At 52.2% G+C, this 19,514-nt stretch overlaps 2 protein-coding genes across 10 annotated transcripts in view; one reads left to right on the top strand and one right to left on the bottom strand.

Annotated features, from left to right (window-relative positions):
- The window catches only part of LHX6 (LIM homeobox 6), a 27,079-nt gene extending 18,661 nt beyond the window's left edge, over positions 1 to 8,418 (top strand). For 2 of the 8 annotated variants that reach the window (XM_036915430.2, XM_036915429.2), the window contains exons 10-11: positions 3,452 to 3,504; positions 3,641 to 5,820. In XM_036915430.2, the coding sequence (XP_036771325.1) occupies positions 3,452 to 3,504; positions 3,641 to 3,896 (309 nt within the window). In that variant the 3' untranslated portion in view covers positions 3,897 to 5,820. The other 6 variants (XM_036915438.2, XM_036915435.2, XM_036915433.2 and 3 more) reach the window with 4 other exon arrangements.
- The window catches only part of MORN5 (MORN repeat containing 5), a 27,798-nt gene continuing 16,636 nt past the window's right edge, over positions 8,353 to 19,514 (bottom strand). For both annotated transcript variants that reach the window (XM_036915396.2, XM_036915394.2), the window contains one exon: positions 8,353 to 8,480. In XM_036915396.2, the coding sequence (XP_036771291.1) occupies positions 8,401 to 8,480 (80 nt within the window). In that variant the 3' untranslated portion in view covers positions 8,353 to 8,400. The remainder of the gene's footprint in view (positions 8,481 to 19,514) is intronic.

Here is a 19,514-nt window from a genome sequence, read left to right as displayed (position 1 = left end):
CATTTGTTCATTCACTTACTCAGCTGACATTTGCTGTGTCCTGACTGTGTTCCTTGACCCTGAGTCAGTTGCCAGGAGCACAGAGATAAGGAAAGCATGGTTCTTGGCCTGAGGAGGCCACTATCTGGAGGGGGAGACACACCCGAACAGTTACAACACAGTGTGATCAAACTGTGATGGGCAGCCAAGGGAACTGGGAGTGGGGGGTGCAGCAGCTCAGGAGAAGTACAAGGAGACTTCCTGGAGGAAGGCATCGTCTGAGCACAGGCCTGAATGCTGAATCAGCACCTATGAGGAAGGCAGGAGCCACCGCAGCTCTCAGGGAACCCTGAACAATTCAGTGTTGCTGGCACACAGGCTTGGAGGCTTGGGAAGAACCGTGCAGGGTGTGGCAGGGCAGCAGGGTAGGGGTGAGGCCTTGGGGCTGCCAGGAGGAGGAGTGTGGACTTTGCCTTGGGGTGGTGGGGGGCCTGGAGACCTCTTTTATTTTATATTTTCCAGTTCTATTGAATGGAGGCCTCTTTTAGAAATACCACTGTTGCGGTCCTCAGAGATGCAGGGAGCCCCAGAAGTCAGCAGGTGTGCTGGGCCAGGGAACGGGGGCCAGGGCCTTCCAGCTGGAAGGGCCCCTCTAATCCAGCAGAATTCAGTATTAATGTGTCCCAGAAGCACCTGGGAAACTTGTAGAGATGCTGATTCCCCAGCCTCGCCCCTAGAGTCTGCCGGGGAGGTGTGTTGTGGAGACCTGGGAGTGTACTTCCCAGCCATGTGATTCTCATGGGCACTCGGGTGGGGCCACTCCTCTAGGAAAGCCCTTCTTATTCTGCCTCTTGATTGAGCACCTACTGTGTGCCAGGCTCTGTGCTGGGCACCATGGGGGAAGGTATATAGTGTGGACAGCCCCATTGGACAGGTACATGTTTAAGTAAATGGTAGCACTCAATGAAAAATCCCACCAATCCCAATGGCGGGTGAGCATGGCCCAGAAAGTCCCCTTCTGAGATTGTCATTCTCACAGTAAAAGCTGCTGTTGTCTGAGCAACTCCACTGTTCACAGCAGGCACTTTACCCTCCTTGTCTGATTGATGCCTTCCAGCCACTTTGTAGGTGTGGTAGTGGCCATTCTCATGGTAAAGATAAGGAAGCCGAGGCTCAGAGAGGGGTCACGCTTGTCCAGGATGCTGCATGGCTGTCAGGCTCTGATGTCCAGACAGGTCTGTGATCACAGCCTTTTGTGCAGCACTTCACAGTTTACATGGTGCTCTCTCTGACCTCACCCCTCACATCCTCCCTGGGAGGGGGATTATGATTGATCTATTTCGTACCTGCGGAAATTGGGGCTCAGGTAAGCAGTCCCTGACCTGGGCTCACAGAGTGAGCGTGCAGACAGCTGGCCTCGATCCTAGGGCTTCCTGCCCTGGAGCTGCACTCTCTGGGGGGAGAGCATTTGTCCTGTCAGACCCTGCACAGGGACTGCAGAGGCGAGCTTGGTATGGTCCCTGTCCTGCAGGGGCATGGAGCTTAGAGCGGGAGGCTCCACCACAGGGTGACGGGGAAGTTGAGGTGAGGAATGAATGTGGCCTTCGGGGACCCAGAAGAGAGAGTACGAGCTCTCACAGAGAAGAGGGATGAGAAGGAGGGCATTCCTTGTGGAGGGAAGAGCACAGAGGCATGGAGGAGCTTGGGTGTGAAGGACCATGGGTGAGGCCCAAGGGAGGTGAGGGACGCTGACAGTGGTCGTGTAATGAAAGGCCTGGACCTTTGAGCCAGGGGCTTGGGAATCACATGGAGGGTGGTGGAGGGGGTAGTGCTTGGAAGTGCATAGGGCTGGGCTCAGCGCCTGGAGACAAGCCCTTGTCTCTTGGGTGTTCAGCTAAACTTGTGGTTATGTCTGCTTCAGTCTGAAGGGTGAGCCAGTCTGGGGTCTGGCAGCTTTGGCTGTAGGTTTCCTGGGTTTGGCTTCTGAGCCAGAGTTTTTTCTTGCTGGGCCACGTCCCCAGTTTCACATCCAGCAGCTTTGCAGAGAGACATGTCTCCTCACTCCTTCACGGCCTTCTGCCTTCTTACTGCCAGGCCTTCCTGCCAGCTCCTTCCTGGGGACCTTCTCTGTCCACGTCTTGCCAAAGCCATCAGGCCTAGTGGGCTGGGTGTGGTCGGTGCAAGACTGTATGGGCTTTCTGCCAAGCTCGTCCCGGCTCGGGCCAGCCCAGCTCCGCAGAGGCTCAGTGCCGCCTGGGGCAGGCCCCTGAACCCACCCATCAAGACCAGCGCTCTCAGCATTCGTGGCTAGCGCCCTCTGCCTCTGCCACATGATCACTTGGCCACACAGGCCTGGAAGTTTCCAGAACCACGTTTCTCACTGGTCACATCCCCTGACTCCACAATTTCAGAGCTTGGAAGTCTTCTGAGAAATCAGGGCCAAGCTGTCACTGAGGCCCACGGAGGGGAAGGGTCTTACCAGAGTCATCCCTCTTGAGAGAGTTTCTCTTGGTAAGAGCCCCAAACCAGACATCGCGGGGGCCAGGAGCATTGCCCGAGGGTGGCCGAGGCTGCGCAGCGTGAACTGGGGTGAGGCAGACTCCGCATCCCTACCCTGTCCCCTTCTCACTCTGAGACCTGGGAAAACAGTGAGCTTCTCTGGGCCTCGATTCCTGCACCCACAAAGTGGGGACAATAATAGCTCCACCACCTAAGGTCGTTGCTGGGAGTGCAAGTGATAATGTATGTCAACAGCCTAGCACAGTGCCGGGGACACAGGAAGCGCCCCGCAGATGTTGGTTATGGTTATGATTACTCCTGCGGACCTCACCACCACTGGCTCCTCCATCTCCTCCTCATGGGACCCAATCTGGGCAACTAACATTCCTGATCATAAAATGGGCCGCTCCTATGGCCATGGCCAGTTGATGTCCCTGGGCCACTTGACATCTCCTGACATTTGCTGTGCAGTCACATCCCGTTGCCCAGCCATGGTGACCCCTGACCTGAGCTTCAGGGAAGTAGCTGCGCCGGTAGCCGCGAGCAGCCAGCCAGGTGCTTCAGGCGGGAGAGGGCCGGGGAGAGGGGCGTGTCGTCTCTTTCGGCTCACCCACTGTGCGCAGGCTCCTGGTCTGTCCGGCCGCGTGCCTCCGGGTTTTGTGAGGCGTAAGTGCCCATTACCTGGTGTGTAGTAAGCATAGAGGACTACCGTCACAGTGGCCTTGGAGAGGCAGAGGCGGTGTGTTAACAATGAGGAGAGTTTGCCCAGGGGCCAGGCCCACGTGCTGGGGGCACCTCTTCCTGGCTGCGTGATTTCAGCCACTGATTTTCCTCTGTGAGCCCAACCCTGTGAGGTGGAGATGATGGCGGGCCCTTGTGGGGTTGAGGTGAGGCTTCCATGAAATCGTGCATGTGGGCTCTCACTGAATCTTCCCCATTCTGAGAGAGAGGTTTTGTCATCCCCATTTTACAGATGAGGAAACAGGCTCAGAGAGGTGAAGTGAGTTGCCCCAGGTCTCACAGCAAGTAAGTGACAGAGCCAGGATTTGAACCCAGATCTGGGCCCTGAGCCACCCTCATTCTCCATGCCTTTGAGGACCTCTGGGGGGCTGCCGGGTGGGGCAGGCCCCCACTCAGCCACCTCCCCGCTCTCCTCTTGCAGGTCATCCTTTTCCAGTATTAACGCTGCCATCACTTCCGCATCTGTCCATGGGCACCCCCCAGCTGCCCCTCAGCCGCTGACATCCAGTGTCCGAGCTGTTGCCAGGGACCCACCTGCTCTGCATCTGCCCCTCGTCTGCCATTCTACCTGCCACCACCAGCTGGGTCCCTGGGCCTGGCTGCCCCCCCTCCTGCAGAGAACCAGAACCCACCAGGAGCACCGTGTAGTCCTCCTCTTAGAAGGCAGAGCTCCCTAAAATTTGGAATCAGGGCGAAAACAACAGCCCGTTTTTCCGTTTAAACAGGAGTCATCTTCAACTTAAGCCAATTACAATAGCAAAAGGCCAAATTGAATTGGTGCGATGCCAACAGCCTTCTAATTTACAGGTTTTCTGTCCTCCCATATTGGCCTTTATTTACTACTTCCTGAACCATCTCTGAATTCTGAATAGCCGACAACCCCCAATGTTATCCACTCTGTTGCTTTTGTCTGGAAAACTCTACAGTGTTTGTGGGATGTCCCCAAAGGAAAGCTATGTTCTAATTTTATCATTTCCATCTGTCTGGCTATGTCATGTTAATTCAGAGAGAGAAGAGACGCTGACCAACTCTGAGAGGCCCAATAGGGCAGAGATGGAGGCCTGCCCAGACCAAGAGGTAGGGGGATGGGCAGGGGTTGTGGGGGAGGACAAAGACCCCCATTGGTTTGGAGATCAAAGAGAAGAATGTGGCACTTTGAGTTGGGAGAGGCATTTGCCATTTTAAGGAGAGGAAAGAGAAAACTTGGTATGTTGAGGGACTCCCTATGCCTACCTATCCAGCACATATACAGGAGACATAGCAGAGATGGAGTTTGATCTGTGTGATGACATTTCTGAATGTTTGGGCACGTGGAATTGGGAGATCTCAATTTTCTGCTTATTGACTCCTGATGGGGTACTTGGGCCCTGTCCTCTTTGGTGTGGACCACGTATGGGCAGCCGGGGAACCAAGCCCAGGGAAGTGGCAGTCAGATTTTTCATTCAGGACCCATCTCTGCATAGAGAGACTGTCCACTGCCTAGGTGAGTGTGCCATGCCCAGGATTCCAGCTGGGACTTCTGGGCTTCCCCACCAGCCCTGCCCAGAGCCAGCCCCACCCACTCCTGAGAATGAGGGCCAGACACAGCTGTGCTCACATCCACCCTATCCTGCTGCAACTCTTCACCCCAAACAAAAGGGCTCGGGCTATACAAGACCATGATTTATGTTTCAGGGGACGCCCATTTGTCCCAAGCTTATCCTGTAATTTTAGAATTACTTGGTGTCCTGATGAATTTCCCACTAGAGGCTGCTCGTTGGCATGTTTTAGCCCAAGTCCTCCTTCCAGCTTCTGTTAACCTGATACGTTGCTTTTGGAAGGAGACTCTAGGCCTGGGAAGCAAGTTCATGGTACATATGTATCTGCTGCCCCTTCTTATACCCATGGTAGGCATCACTAGTCAATTGTAGCACTCTCTATCTCACTGAGTCTGGATAAGGTTTCAGAATCGCAATGCTTGAAGGTGGCACTTAAAATGAAAATCTATCTGCCATTCTTGTTCTGGGACCTGGAGGAGGGCTAGGCATGGGAGCAGTGCAAGAAAGGAAACTGCTTACTGTCCCTTCCAAAGATGGTTCCAGCTGACTCAGGGCAAAGAGAAGGCACCACTCCGAATGTGGTGAGTGCAGCTCGGTTCAGAACTCATCCAGTGAATAAGGTGCACCGGCCCTCTTCCGGTGCTGATGTTGAAGAAGCAACTTGGGCCTGATCCCTGGTGATTGGGAGCTCTAATATTTTCTTTCATTTTTGCTCCTGTTGATTGGAGCCCCAAGCACAACCATGTGGTAAATGGCCAGCTGAACTCTACCCAGGGCCACCCAGTACCCACTCTGCCTTGAGTCTCCCCTGCCTGGGGTCTGTTCCTTGCGTGGATCATGTGGTCGTAGCATGTTGCAGTTCAGACATGTCTCCACTAGTCTGTTAGAGCAGCCTGGGAAAGCACAGGCCATCATGACTATTTATTTAAATACAAAAGGGGAAAACACACATGGAAAAAAAATTGTAAGCACTTTTTTGTAAAACCAATGTCTGTTTTGTTACATACCTTTCATGTTGTGCTTTGTAAATGTCCTATTTGTGTAATAAATAAAGTTAATGCAAGTGGAAGTGCTGGCACTTAAATCCAGAACTCGATGGGATTCCATTTCTTTCCTGCTGTCTGGTTAAGGGGTCAGGCCAATGGCTCCCAGAGCATCCAAGCTGCTAGACAGTGCCATGTCCCTTCCTGGAAAATTGGTACTGCTTCCCAGGGAATCAGGCAGGCTGCTGTCCTCTGCTGTCTGCGGGGCCCTGTCTGGCTCTGCAGGCTCAGGGAAGGGCCCAGCTGATGACTCTGCACTCCAGGAGCTCTCAGCCTGGCAAATGCTGCAGCAGATGGATCCATCCAGCGTGCTGTGGGGATTGAAGGGAACATGGAGTGGGTGGCAGGGAGAAGACTCCAGCTTCTGCTCGAGGCTGGGTTTCATACTGGCCTTGGAGGTTCCAGAGCCGCCATATAATCAAGGAGAGTGAGAGAGAGCACCTTTCTGCTGGTTGCCAAATTTTCTTTTAGCTGCCGAACTGTTTGTTCAAGCCAAAGCTGGTAAGGAAAAGAGTGAAGTGGCCCTGTGCGGTGCAGAGGCGTCCCCAGCAGGCCACCCCCACCCATGGCCTGGCAGTTACTGTGAACCTCCACGCAGGGTGTGCAGGGCTCCTCTCTTTCAGTTGTTTCATCCCCCATCTCCGCCCCTTCCCCCTCTACTCTCCCATTCCATTGATCAAATGTTGATATAGATATATGTATAGCTTTGAAAAACAGTTTTAATTTTGCCTGTGTGTTTCTTTACATAGCTGTACCTTCTGTTTCCAAAACAGTTTGGTAACCCCTGGTTTGGCTCAACCCTATCATTCTACCGAGGCGACTGCTGCCTTGGGATAAGGGGTGGGGAGGTGGCCCCCGGGACCTCTCTGTGGTGCAGCTGAATGGGCCCAGACCTCCCTCTGACTCCCCGTTTGCCTCAGCTTGCCAACTCTGGGTCCCTAGTTTGAGGGCTGGTGTCGTGCCCCTGCCAACCTTGGCAAAGCCCTCCCAGGCCTGACTTCTCCTGGACAGCTTTGTGAGCCAGAGATAAATAAGAGGGTTAAGCATTCAGCAGCCTCTAAGGAGGGACAATTATGCAAAAATCCAGGATGCTTGTGGCTCCAGTGTAGCCCTGGAACATGTCACTGCTTCCTTTTCTGGTTGTCAGCTGACACATGTAATCTTGGGGGGTGACTTTGGGGAATGATTACTCTGTAGGCACAGCTAACAAAGTATTCCTTAAAGCAAGCACATACTGAGTACCTGCCAAGTGCAGCTCCTGTATTGCTACTATGTCATTTGATCCATACAGCTACCCTATTGTTTTAAACACCATTAAACCCATTTTACAGATAAGGAATCTGAGGCTCAGAGAAGTGAAGCAACTTGCCCAAGGTTACATCCCACCAGTGGTTGAGATGGGATTTGAACCCAGGTGTGTGTGATTGTCTTGCCAATGGGTTTTAGCCCAGGCAAGTTCACTATGGATTCAATGTGACCGGAGAAATTGACAGCAAAACGTTCTTGGGGTGAAAGGGTTATAGCCAACTTTACTTCCAGGTGGCAGGTCAGTCACTAAAATCCTGTTCACTCAGAGTGAGTCTGCACGCAGCAAGCCTGTCTCTGCCTCTGGGCACCTTTCTGCACAGTCGTCCCACACAGCTGTCCTCTGGGCCTCTTTTCTTGGCGCTGCCACCACTCCAGCCTCTGCTCTGCTCTCCTGCAGCCTTGCAGCCATGCCACCGTGTTGTGCCCAGAGCACTGGGCAGAGCTCTTTATATAGAGTCAACAGCCATGTATTGCCCACAGGTGTGCAGTGAGCTAGCCAACCAGGACCAGGTGAGAATTCTGGCCATAGGAACTCTCATTTTATCCACAGTGATGCAAAGTCATGCTCTTTCTATGGCACCACACTGATTCTGTGCTTAGGGTATGAGGCTCAAACGGGAGAACTGCCAGGAGGGATAGGCAGTCCTGACTAATCACTCCTGGTCCTATAGGAAGATACTAGCTGTACGTCCAGGCACATCCCACCCTACTGCCTGTGAGACAAAGACCAGCAAGGAAGGCAACTCCATATAGTAAAAAAATAAAACTAAACAGCTGGACATTGTCCTCAGAGGGACTTCGATTCAAATGCTGTGTGACCTAGATAAGTCACTCAGTCTCTCTGAATCTGGTTTCCCATCTGTAAAAGGTGATGTTGAGCCCACTCTTACAAGGCTGCTGTGAGTGCAGAGATAATACACGCACTTGTCTGCACACATTAGTTGCTCAGTTAGACATCTATTATTACAAGCTTGATGGTTCTCAAGCTCCATTTGCATAACAAATACCTGGGAATGCAAATCTCTAGACCCCATTCTCTTGAGACTCTGATTAGCATGTCTAAGGAGTGTGTCCAGGAGTATTTAATTCACAATTTTGCCCAGGTGATTTAGATGCAGGTGGAATGAGAAGCCCCACTCCAAGAAATAGCCTAAGGAAAGTGCACTTGGGACCACTGATTGCAGAAAGCCTTTATTCCTGATTCCAAACTCAGGTCCTGGAACTACAGCCTGTGCCCTGGGCCAGTGAGTGCCAGTGATGCAGGATACCTCTGGTGGATGCAACTCCAGGGTTCACAGCTTGGGTCTGTGACCTACAATCTCATCCCAGCCTTTCCGACACGTCCGGATGATCCACTCATGCTCATCGTCGTCTGCAAGGAAGAGGATTTGCTGGTCATGCTCACTGGGCCATCCCTGCCCTGGGAGACCTCCAGGCAAGGTCTCCCGACAGGTGCATTTCAGCACAGGGGGATGGCCTTTGTGGTCAGTCTCTTTAGTCCTATGTTGGGAAGGAACAGCTGTTTCCCTAAAACCAAATCCTTCAGTTGCCTGTGAATACCTGCTCTTGGGGAACTGAGTGCAAAAGGGTTTACAGGTGGTGGATGTCACTGATGGAGATGGGCATGAGGTTGTTTGGCCACTCAGAGGTGGGCAGCTGTGCCAGGCCCTCAACGGGCAGCTTGCCCGCGCACTTGCCTAGTCTGACATCCACACCTGGCACCCCAGGGCAGCCGGTCCAGGCTTGCCAGATGTGCTAGAAGCCAGAGGGTTCAGGTCTGAGTTCCCTTTCTGGGCTTTCCAGTCTGGACCCTTCAGGGCCTCAGGGAGCTGACACCCTCTGCATACTTAGGTCCTTCCAGGAGCTGCGTTCAGGAGGAGCTGATGCTCTTATAGGCCCTACCTGCATTTACCTCCCTTAATTCAGTCCTCGTGACCGCAGCAAGCCCTCCACTCTACAGATGAACAGGCCTAGAGAGCCTTGTCCACAGCCACAGGAGTAGTACACCAGAGGCCTGGAATTTGAGCCTAGGGTTGTCTGACTGCGAAGCCCGTGCTGTTTTGCAAGCCTCAGATGGAGTTGAGTGAAACTCACCCTTCAGGCAACAGCACACCCCTGTCCTTCCCTGCGCCAGGCCTCTCTGCGGTCGGACTTTATTTTTATTTTTCCCCTTTATCCCCGAAACCCACACCCAGCCCTCCCCCAACCATGACAAAGACCCACTCTAACGGTGGATATTCACCCCTCAAATGCGTGTAGCTCTATAAAATATGTTCTGTTTTGTGTGCAAATGTGGTTTTAATTTACAGAAAGGGCATTGTGCTGAGTTCCACTGTGTCTTACTTTTTTCACTCAACACTACGTGTTCAAGACCTATTCCTGTTGCTGCGTGCACATCTAGCTCCTTGCTTCTTACTGCTGCTAATATTCCGGGGTGGGCTTCTGCCACCTCTCACCAGCCATCCTCCTGGTCCGCTTCCAGTGACCAGTGGTGACGCTGGGAGGAACGGTCTGGAGCACATCCCCTCATGGACACGTGGGAGAAGTTCTCTGGGGTTGTCTTCCAGGAGGAGGGTCCCTGAGTTGTACACACACGCCATTCCCCAGGACTCTCAGCTAAGCCTTCTCCTCGGGACGCCCCTCCTGGCTGGCCCTCCCTGGGTCCCCGAGAACTAGCCCAACCCCCTCCCTCAGCGGCCTCCTCAGGGCACTGGAGGAGCTCTGCCTCTTCTCCTTACCCAGTGCCTCCTGCCTAAGGGATGGGAGGATGGTTGTCCCTTGGGTGACATACGGCAGTGGCTGGAGAATGAAGCGACTCCCTGAGAGCTGAAATGGGGGGTGTGCCCATGGAAGTCCTGCCCTCAGGTGCCCCTGCTGGGAAACAGACCTCCCCACCCCCGCCACCCTCCTCCCCCACCCCCACCCATCCCCCCGTCTTCCTCTGACAGCAACAGGTCCCTGATCAGAATGAAGGAGGCTTACTGACAGCCTACTATGCGCTCTGTGCTTTACAAACGGGATTTCAGGTAGTCTTTGTGACAGCTCAGTAGGGTAGGGACGATTACCCCCATTTACAGAGGGCGTGAGCCTTGCCCCACATCCACAGCCAGTGAGTCATCGGACTCAGAAGCCTGACTTCCCACCCCAGGGCAGAGGCTACGGTGCCAGAAGGTGATCTGTCAGCAGAGAACTAGCCTCCTCCGGCCCCCATCCCCACTATTTTTTTGTATGTGACCTAAGGAAAAAACCTTGCTGCCTGGCACGCTCTGGCCTTTGAGGACTGCCCTAAGCAGCCACTGGGGCCTCGGTTTCCCCTGGGGAGGCTGCCTGGGAATGCGCAAGGAGCTGCCACGCCCGGGGGCGGGGAGAGTGGCGGCACACAAGGAGTTAAGCGCTGGTGAAGCCCACTTTTGCCACACCGCGAGCGAGCAGCCTGGTTGATAATTACAGTTCTGAAGTCTCCAGGCTATTCGAATCAGTGCAGCTGCAACCTCTTCAGTGGTAACCCCTGAAACCAGACAAACTGGGTTTATTGTGCTGAACCAGTCCTCGGGCCCCTCCCTGATCGTTACAAATTGACAGCAATGGACTTAACAGCCCTCTTCACTACCCCTTTCACTCTCTACCTGGCTGCACAGCCACCAATTTGAATCACAGATGCCTCCCCTCCGGCAGCTGCTCACCAACCCTCCCTCCACCTCCCCTGCGCCTCTCTGGCTTCCCTGGCCCTGCCACGCCGCCGGGGTGAGGCTGCCGAAGCACATTTCATCAATATTTAAACTGGAATTAAACCTGCAGCTTTGATTAATGCCTCCCCGATCCTGGGAGTTGTGATTACTATTTTGCAAATTGCAATTGTTGGAATATGTTAATATGATTGTCTAAGAACATCTTCACCTTCTCAGATAATTTCCCCCGTTTTTGGCAGGAGGGGAGGGAGAGAGGAGGGGGAAAAGATGGGGAAAAAACACCCCACAAACTCTTTAATCAATTGTAAATTATTACCCTGGCACAATTGCCAGTGGTTCAGAGGGGCAGAGGGGGGAGAGGCTGCCTTGGTGCATGCATCTTGAAAAGTTTTGGTCCCAATGGCCCAGTAATTCCACTCTGGGACATTATCCTAAGGAAATAATCTATTTATCTCAGTACTATTTAGAATCAAGAAAACAGAAATAATCAACATTTTAAAAAACAAAAGGATGATTACTTTGCCATATACTCATTCATTTAACAAATAATTTCTAAACACTGGGTGCCAGGCATGGCGCTAAATTTGACGGCACGTTGTGAGGACACTGCGAGCCACATGAAGGCTGTTGAAAACCATGGGTATGAAGTGTGTGTGGCAACACAGGAGAAATGGTTTTGATACGATGTTTGTAAAAAGTGGGAAAAGGCAAGAGGCAAAATTACATAGTATGACCTGTGTAAAAACTGGACAGAAGAAAAATAAAGAATAAATTGAGTGCAAATAATGGTCAATTCTTCTGTTTTGGGCACTTCCCTAATCTTTTATTAATGTGTCTCAACATAGAAAAAATAAGAATAATTATTGGCTTTATTCCTCCCCTCCATGTGATTTCATGCATTTTGGTAATTGAAATAGAATATTTCTAGGCTCCTAGAAACACTAGTAGTGTTCTTGAACTTCTAAAAGGAAAAAAGACCCAGTGTAAAAAAATGCATAAAAAACTGGAGAATAGACAAATCTCCTGTGTAGAAGAATTCCATATAATTAATGTGGAAACTCTGCCCTCAAGGAGATGGAACATAACTCCCCACTCCTTAGATGTGGGCTGCATAGCAACTTCCTCCCAAAAAGGACAATATAGAAAAAGTTTATTTTTTAAATGTAGCTTTGCCATGGAGAAACACCTCATCCAGGGGATAAAGGTCAACATCAGAAGTGATAAGGCATGTGGACAGTGTGTAGCCTTGATGGGAAGTGATGAAAATGGCCCTTTGCCTCGGTGGTCTCCCCACACACCCCTCACAACCCCAGTCTAATCATGAGAAAAGAGGGAAATCTGAGAAACTGTCACAGCCAGGAGGGGCCTCACAGGGACATGACGACTTAATGTAAGGTGGGATCCTGGGTGGGATCCTAGAACAGGAAAAGGACATCAGGGAAAGACTGAGAAAATCTGAATGACGGGTGGGATTTAGTTAATAATAATGTACCAATATTAGTTCATCCATTGTGACAGATGCACCACACAGTGGAAGATGTTAATAATAGGGGAACTGGATGTGAGGTGTACTGGGAACTCTCTGTACTATCTTCACAATAATTCTGTAAATCTGAAATTGTTCTAATACAAAACATTCACTTAAAAATGTGTGAAGATCCAGCATGCTCCCTAAAAGGCAAGATCATCATGTTCTCCAAGAGGAGTGGAAACCTTTTCATACACATAACCATCCAAAAGAAAGACTCCCATACCCTTTTCTCTCTCTGGCCCCAAATATCACAATGTTTTTCTCTGCCAATAGGTTGTAAGCTAGCAATGCAGGGATCATGCCTGCTTGTGGAGCACTGGACCCAGCATACACGAAGTGACCAACAAATGCTTTGCCAGATGAAGTCTGGAATAAGCCTGTTGTGTTGTGACTTGCCTTAATCACCATCAACAAATTTTCCCTGCACGCCTATTTCTTGGCATCCAGGTCTCAGCTCAAATGCCACTTCCTCAGTGATCCCTAATCTAACTGCCTTCACTTGCAGTCACTAGCTCCTGTCTTCATGTTATCTTCTTCATAGTACATAACTGTCTCTGGGGTTTTCTTCTTTATTTATATGCTGTCTGTCTCTGTCACCCAAACTGCAGGCTTCAGTGAAATCAGGAGCCTTGTCTGCTTATTCATTGTGATTATTGCCAGAGCTTAGACAAGTGTCTGGCACATAGGAAGTGCTTAGTCCCTATCTGATGAATGAATGAATGAATGGAGTCAACAAGCCCAGTCCTATGGCCAGCCTTGTGCCCAGTACTGGGGACAGAGTGGGGGCTGAGACCCAGCAGGAAGCCTTGTCCAAAGAAGGCTTGACCCAGGTGCTCTTCAGGGTTAGGTCTGTCTGCCTTTGGGGCAGAAAGATTTATTCTGGTTCTGAACCTTTGGAAGTGACCTTGCTGCCACTTGTATACCCACCTCCCACCCACACCCCCAACTAATCCCATCAATCATTAGAACTGGATGTCTTACAGAGAAGAGAAAGGACTTGCTGCCAGAGAGACCCCAAATCTGACCATGGGCTCTCCTGTGGAGCAGACTTCCCTGCAAGGCTCTCCACTCCCTCAGATGCACTTCAAGGCCCTCCAGACCTTGCTTTCCAGCTTGCCTCCCTCAGGCTGGCGTAGCACTGTGAGACGCAGCCACCTGACCTACTGCAGTTGCCCGTGTGTGCGCATGCTCACTGGTGTCTCTGTGCCTTTGCACCTGCTGTTTGTGTATTTTGTTGGGGGGTTCCTTTCAGGACCTGGTTCAGGTGCCGGGCCTCTCAGAGCACTTCCATTTCCGGGCCTTGGTGTATGTATGAAAGTGAAGAAAGACCTAAACAAGAGTCTAACAATGGTGGATATTTTAAACATGTGTAATTGACAAATAAATGCTTTTAACACAAATAACTAAATGTGATATCAATGTGCTATTCCAGGATTTCTTTCAGAGAAGTATTAATCCACAGTGCACTACAGGCAGTGGTCAGGGAAGGGGGTGTGAATCTAGAGCTGTCTGACGCAGTTTCTCTCAGTCCCGTTACAGTCCAAACTGAAGGGCCCTCATGAATGTGTGTGGCTGGGGCCCAGTGCTCTCCTGGCTGTCCTCTGACCCCATGGACCCTGCCTGGATGTCACCGTCCCACATCCAGGCCAAGGTCATAGTGTTGGTCTGGTGTTCGTCATCATCAACCCCACCAGCCTGGGGTACTCACGGCCTGGGACAGCTCTGGTCTTCAGAGCCCAGTGCTGATCTGGCACTTGAAAAAATAAATTTAATACATATATGGTGAATGAATGAAGAAAGAAATGTAAATTGGGGGACATGAAAGTAATAGGTTTACCCTGAGGGATTTGGACAAAAGGGACACATTTTCCCCCACCTTCTGCAAACAGCTCTTGAGAGGTCAGAGCATATGCCAAGGGCAGGGCCAGGGCCACCGGCTGCTGTTCCCTTTTTTGTCTGGAGGCCGCAGATAGAGCAGCCCCAGCGCCTGGCGCCAAGCACGCTCAGAAAGCTCAAAGCCCTGGCCTGGGGCCTGCCTACCAGTGAGGGTGGGGAGGGGCAGGTCTGCACAGGCCACTGGTGCCCGGGTCACCAAGGTTGTGTGGCGTGCAGGGCTGGGGGAAGAGGCCCTGAACATCTAACAGATGCACAGCATTGCTCCCCAGACAGTCAGCACGGAGGCAGGGTGGTATGATGGTTAAGAACACATCTCAGAGACCCTGGGCAAGTGGCCTTGCACCTCTCTGGGTCTTATTTCCTTGTCTACAAAGGTGCCTGCCTAGGTTTCCTGTGAAGATCGAGTGAGATCACTGCTGAAAAGTGCTTAGCAAGTGCTTGGTGTGTGAGAAATGCCAAAAACCAAAGGAAAGCCAGAAAGAGTCCTTGCCAGGGGAGGTTCAGGCACATGTGACAGATGGGAAGAACCCTGCTGCCACCTCACCCAGTGACCTTGGGCGCTCTGAGCCAGGCCCCTCATCCGCACTGTGAGTTCACCCAGACCTTCTGCAGAGCCAGGATGAAGGGTGGGCACCCAGGAAGAAGGAGCTGTGGTCATCATTTTGATGGGTCTTTAATTCCCAAATTGGATGCCATCAAGGGAACGTTCTTCAGAGACACACTCAGAGCACCCCTGGGTGTCTGGATCCCCGTGGGGGTGGACAGAGGATGATCCTTGTGTCATCTTTACACAAGGATCAGTATCATAAGGATCAAGAACCTTGATCAGCTAATGATTTTTGTTCAAAGTAAAGCGGGCAGGCTGGGGCAGGCGAGCCCGGAGAGGGCAATCGGGTGGGTCCGGGTTACGGGGCAACCCACAAGCTGGATTGTGCTACCTCTTCACACGCCTTTGGGCCAGGCACACCTGCAGTCAGTCACCACTGCTAGGCGGCCCCCGCCCTGTGTGGGGGTTCAGGTGGGGGCTGGAGGAGGAGGACAGCAAGATGAGACAAGGCATCTCGCCTCAGGACAGGGCAAGAAGCTGACGCAGGCGGGGCGCAGAGGCGGTGCCTGGCTCTGCGGGAAGAGGGTCACGTCCGCCCTCTCTTGGGTGCGTGAGATGTGGTTGTTCCCATTAAAGAAGAGCCCGGGCTTAGAGAGGAGACCGTGTGGCCCACGGGATTCCAGCAGGGCGGAGCAGATGGGCTCAGTGTGCTGACATGAGAGACTTGCTCAGAGAGGCTGCTTATGCACAGGCACAAACAGGCGTGTTTCCATCCAGTTGGGTGAACGTGTGTGAAAACCTACCTAAGTACGAGTGTGAATGTGTGTGCAAGTGTGAACAGGTATATGCTGTGAGTGTGCGAGCAGCCGAGTCTGAGGCTCAGGATGTGTGCGTGGGAATGCTCAGTGTGCACGTGACACGTGTTGTGTGGCGGGGTGAGGGCAGCGTGAGGACCTGAAGTCTGAGTGTGTGTGTGATCAGGTGCTGAGGAACGAGGCACAAACACCCAACAGTGACAGCCTGGTGCCCATTCCAAAGATCCAGCTGAAGCAGGACGCTCTGTCACGAGGGCTGCCCTCTTTTCCTGTGGTCAGGGCCCACTCAGACGGCTCCTGTGTGAGCTGTGGCTCCAAGCTGGGATGGGAAGTGTAAGGCAAACCCAACGCCCCAGCCTGTGGGCAGGTGCCATCCCAAAGCCCATCCGAACCCTCTGTGCAAACGCAGGGCTGCGTGAGTGGGTGGGGCAGGACTGAAGCCCAGAGCAGAGCCAGTGCCCGCGGTGGGCACAGCAACGCCCAGGCCTCCTGTCAAGAAAGAAGCTTTGAACTTTGCAGGTGGTGGCCAGAGGCCAAGGCTGTGGCACAGCCAGTATTGACTGAGGGTTGTTGCCCAGGCAAAGCCCGCCACAGGGCAGCAGAGCCACCGTTGTGTCCCCTGTAAAGGAGCATCTTCTGGGCTGAGGGGGGAAGGATCAGGGCCTGAGGTGGGTCAGGCCAGGCTGCTTTACCCACTGGGAACTAGAGACGCAGGGCTCAGCACTCACAAGCTTTTCAAGGCCTATTCAAGTGTCAGAGGCTTGGAAAAAAATGACTGACTCTAAAATATAAAAAGAGAAATAACTGAAATAAATAAATGTTATAATTAATGCATTCAGGCTTAATTATTAAATTTAGAAGTCAAAACAGTTTTATTACACTTGAAATCAATTTGCGGGCTTGGTTTCCTCATTTTGCAGGAATTCTCCAGTCTGCACGTGGCTCTCAAGAAATCACAGCAAATTGTTAAAGGCTGGTAGTCAAACAATTAACCAAGCAAAGTTGTAAAAATCCTCCCGAAGTTTTAATAGCAAAAAAATATATATATTATGTGGATGCATATAGTTTGTTATAATATGTTGAAACAACTTGGGTGAGGCCTCCGAAGGCAGGCCTCAGACTGGAGGTCTGTGGCTGGGGAGGGGTGAGTGGCAAGGCAGAGGCTACCTGGTGTCAGGTGGCGCCCATGTGCCAGGCGCCACGGCCTGCCCTATGCACCCCTGACCTCATGCCATCCTTGCCATCACCCCTGTCGTTTGTGCAGCTGGTGTTTTCTCGGGAGGGTTTTAGGTGCTCCAGTTGCCAGGTAAAGGGAAAAGCACCCAGAGTCATAATGGCCCTGGGAACCTCTTAAGAAGGCCCCATGCTGGAACACATGTCAGTAAGCGCCACACAGCCACGGGTCCCATATTGTTGGAACATAGAGTCATTTCTGCTGCCGAGGTCGAGATGAACAACCAGCTTGTGTTTGTGGGTCACGCTGGTTAAAAAAAAAAAGTATCTGCAAATACTAGAATCATCCTGTGTGGTGAGGTGCTCACACAACAGGCACTCAGGGATGGAAACCCACTGACTCCCGCCTCCTCATCCAGAGTAGGAGCTGAGGGGAGGGAGGCTGCCGAACCACCAATGCCACTTCCATTGCTCTTCCTCTTGCTTCCCCGATGCCCACTTTTTTCAAGCACTTATCATTGAATTTGTATTCACTAAGCACCTTCATGATGCCTTGTACACAGGCAGCTCAGGGAAGCCATGTGCCAAGGCCGAGGTCACTCAGTTGGCCTAACCCCGCCGTCACCTTTGCTCTGACCTCTGCTTCTTTTTGCCTCTGCGCTCCAGCTGCGTGTAGACAATGGGCTGAAGGGGACAGGCCTGGCACTTGGGACCTCTGTCCTGGAATTGGCTGGGCAGTGGGGACAGCCAGGAGGGATGGGAAGGTGCTAAAGATCTGAAGAACTCATTTCATCCTCACAGGGATCTTGCCAAGTCAGTGTTATCCCACCTACTTCACAGCGGAGCACAGAGGCCCAGACAGGTGACAACCTCTGCTCATGCTCGCTCAGCTAGTGAGTGGGTACAGGGTCCCACACGAGTCTACCTCTGGAGCTGCAGTTCTCTGCTACTGCATGCTTCCCTGAAAAACCTTTCTGCAACTGCCAGGTCTTTACGCCTCACTGCCTGAAGGATGGACACTAACTAAGCTCCCTAACCTGGCATTCAAGGCTGCCCCCAGCCCTGGGTTGCCTGCCTTGAATGCCCAGCTCAGATGCAGCCCTACACCCCTGTCAAAACCCAGTCTATCCATCACTGCCCAAGGGAGAGCTCCCTTGACTCTTCCTCTGTCCCCCAGCACATGCACTGGTCTCAGGCCCTCCACCTTGAGTATCCTGTGTCCCTGAATCTCTCTGTTCCTTGCCTTCCATGCAGCAGAGCCCACCTCCCATTCTTTAAAGCCTAGCCAAACATCATCTTTTCCAACCCCAACTACACTTGGGACATACATATGCTCTTCTCTGTTCTTCCCCAGCCAACTATGATTCTGGCTCCTGGTACCCCAAGGCAGGGGCACACCAGTTTTTTGGAGAAAAGATCTTTTATCTGATATTTTAATTCAACATTAACATAAACATGATAGGAAAGACAGAATTATGCTGCACTTGCTTCCATATACTTGTTTTTATAGTTTTTTATTTCTGAACTATATTTTGAAGGGTGGGGGCTTCACTAGTCTTTGAGCACGGAGGCTGCCTAAGGGCCCTGGGAGCTGTCCAAAAGGTGCCCATCCCAGCTCCTATGACTGTTTCTGCATCTGCTCCACCTCCCCCAGCCCCCTGCACTGGTTCAGAGGGGCAAACACAAGGTCTGGCCTCCAAGTGAGACCCTGGTGTCTGTGGGCTCAGGGAAGGCCTGTGTTGGGGGTGTCTTAGTGGGGCCTTAGGCTGTAGGTGGATAAGGAATGATGAGGATAACGAGGAACAACGTATCCAGAACACCACCGAGGACTGGGGAGAGAGGCCTCCAGGCCAGTCTTGAAAACTGCGTGAAAAACAGATGAGAGCAGCCAAAGGGTAGTGGCCAAGGTGACCCTGGCTCCCGCCTTTGGGCCGTGGAGTTAAGGAGGCCGGTGCCTCTAACTGCCCCCCACCCCCGTGGTGTAAAACAAGCATAGTAGTGATTGCTGGTGTTCGCTAAGCTCGTCCCGGGCCAGGTGCTGCTCTGACTGTGTGCCCACATCATCTCAGTGATCCTCACCACAGCCCTGGAAGGCAGGTCCTATTTCTACCCCCATTTTTGAAAACTGAAGCTCAGAGAAGTTCAGACTAGCTCAGGGTCACCCAGGGGGCAGGTGGCAGAGCTGGGCTCCAATGGCGGATCTGGCTGACTCTAAGGCCCTGCCTGCCTCGCCTGGACCCGAGGCTGAGCAGGGCCTCCTGCCAACTGCCCTGAGCTCCAGAGCTCGGACTGAGGAAGGGAGCTGAGGCTCCTGCCCCCTGGGCTCTGGCCTTGCATTCACTTCTATTAAAGGAGACAAAACAAACCATTATGGTGCTGGCCAGGGTCGACTCCAGCCACGGAAAGGGAAGCTGTGGAAACTGTGTCTTTTGGACGCCTCCGGGAGGCTGCCATGGGGGTGGGGATGTATTGTTACCAGAAAAGGATGGGCACAATGGCTGGAAGGGAATTTCCAGGGCCTTAGGAATTGGGGTGGGGAGAGAAGAGGGCACTGGGCAATTCCTGCAGGTCAGGGAGGGCCAGCCAGCTGGTTCAGGCTGTTATTCTAGGGTAAAGACAGTGCCAGGGGCCAAAGTCCCCTCTCTAGGCAAAATTCTGTTGGTGGGTTCAAGGGTATTTCTCTGGGGAGAAGGTCCATAGTTTTGCCTCAATCCTCAGAGAGGTTCATGACTCAGAAGATACCACAGCATATCTC

The sequence above is a fragment of the Manis pentadactyla genome, chromosome 3 (assembly GCF_030020395.1).
Source record: "Manis pentadactyla isolate mManPen7 chromosome 3, mManPen7.hap1, whole genome shotgun sequence".
Taxonomy (NCBI): domain Eukaryota; kingdom Metazoa; phylum Chordata; class Mammalia; order Pholidota; family Manidae; genus Manis; species Manis pentadactyla.
The sequence above is the reverse complement of the archived record's forward strand: the minus strand, read 5'-3'. Positions and strand labels throughout refer to the sequence as shown.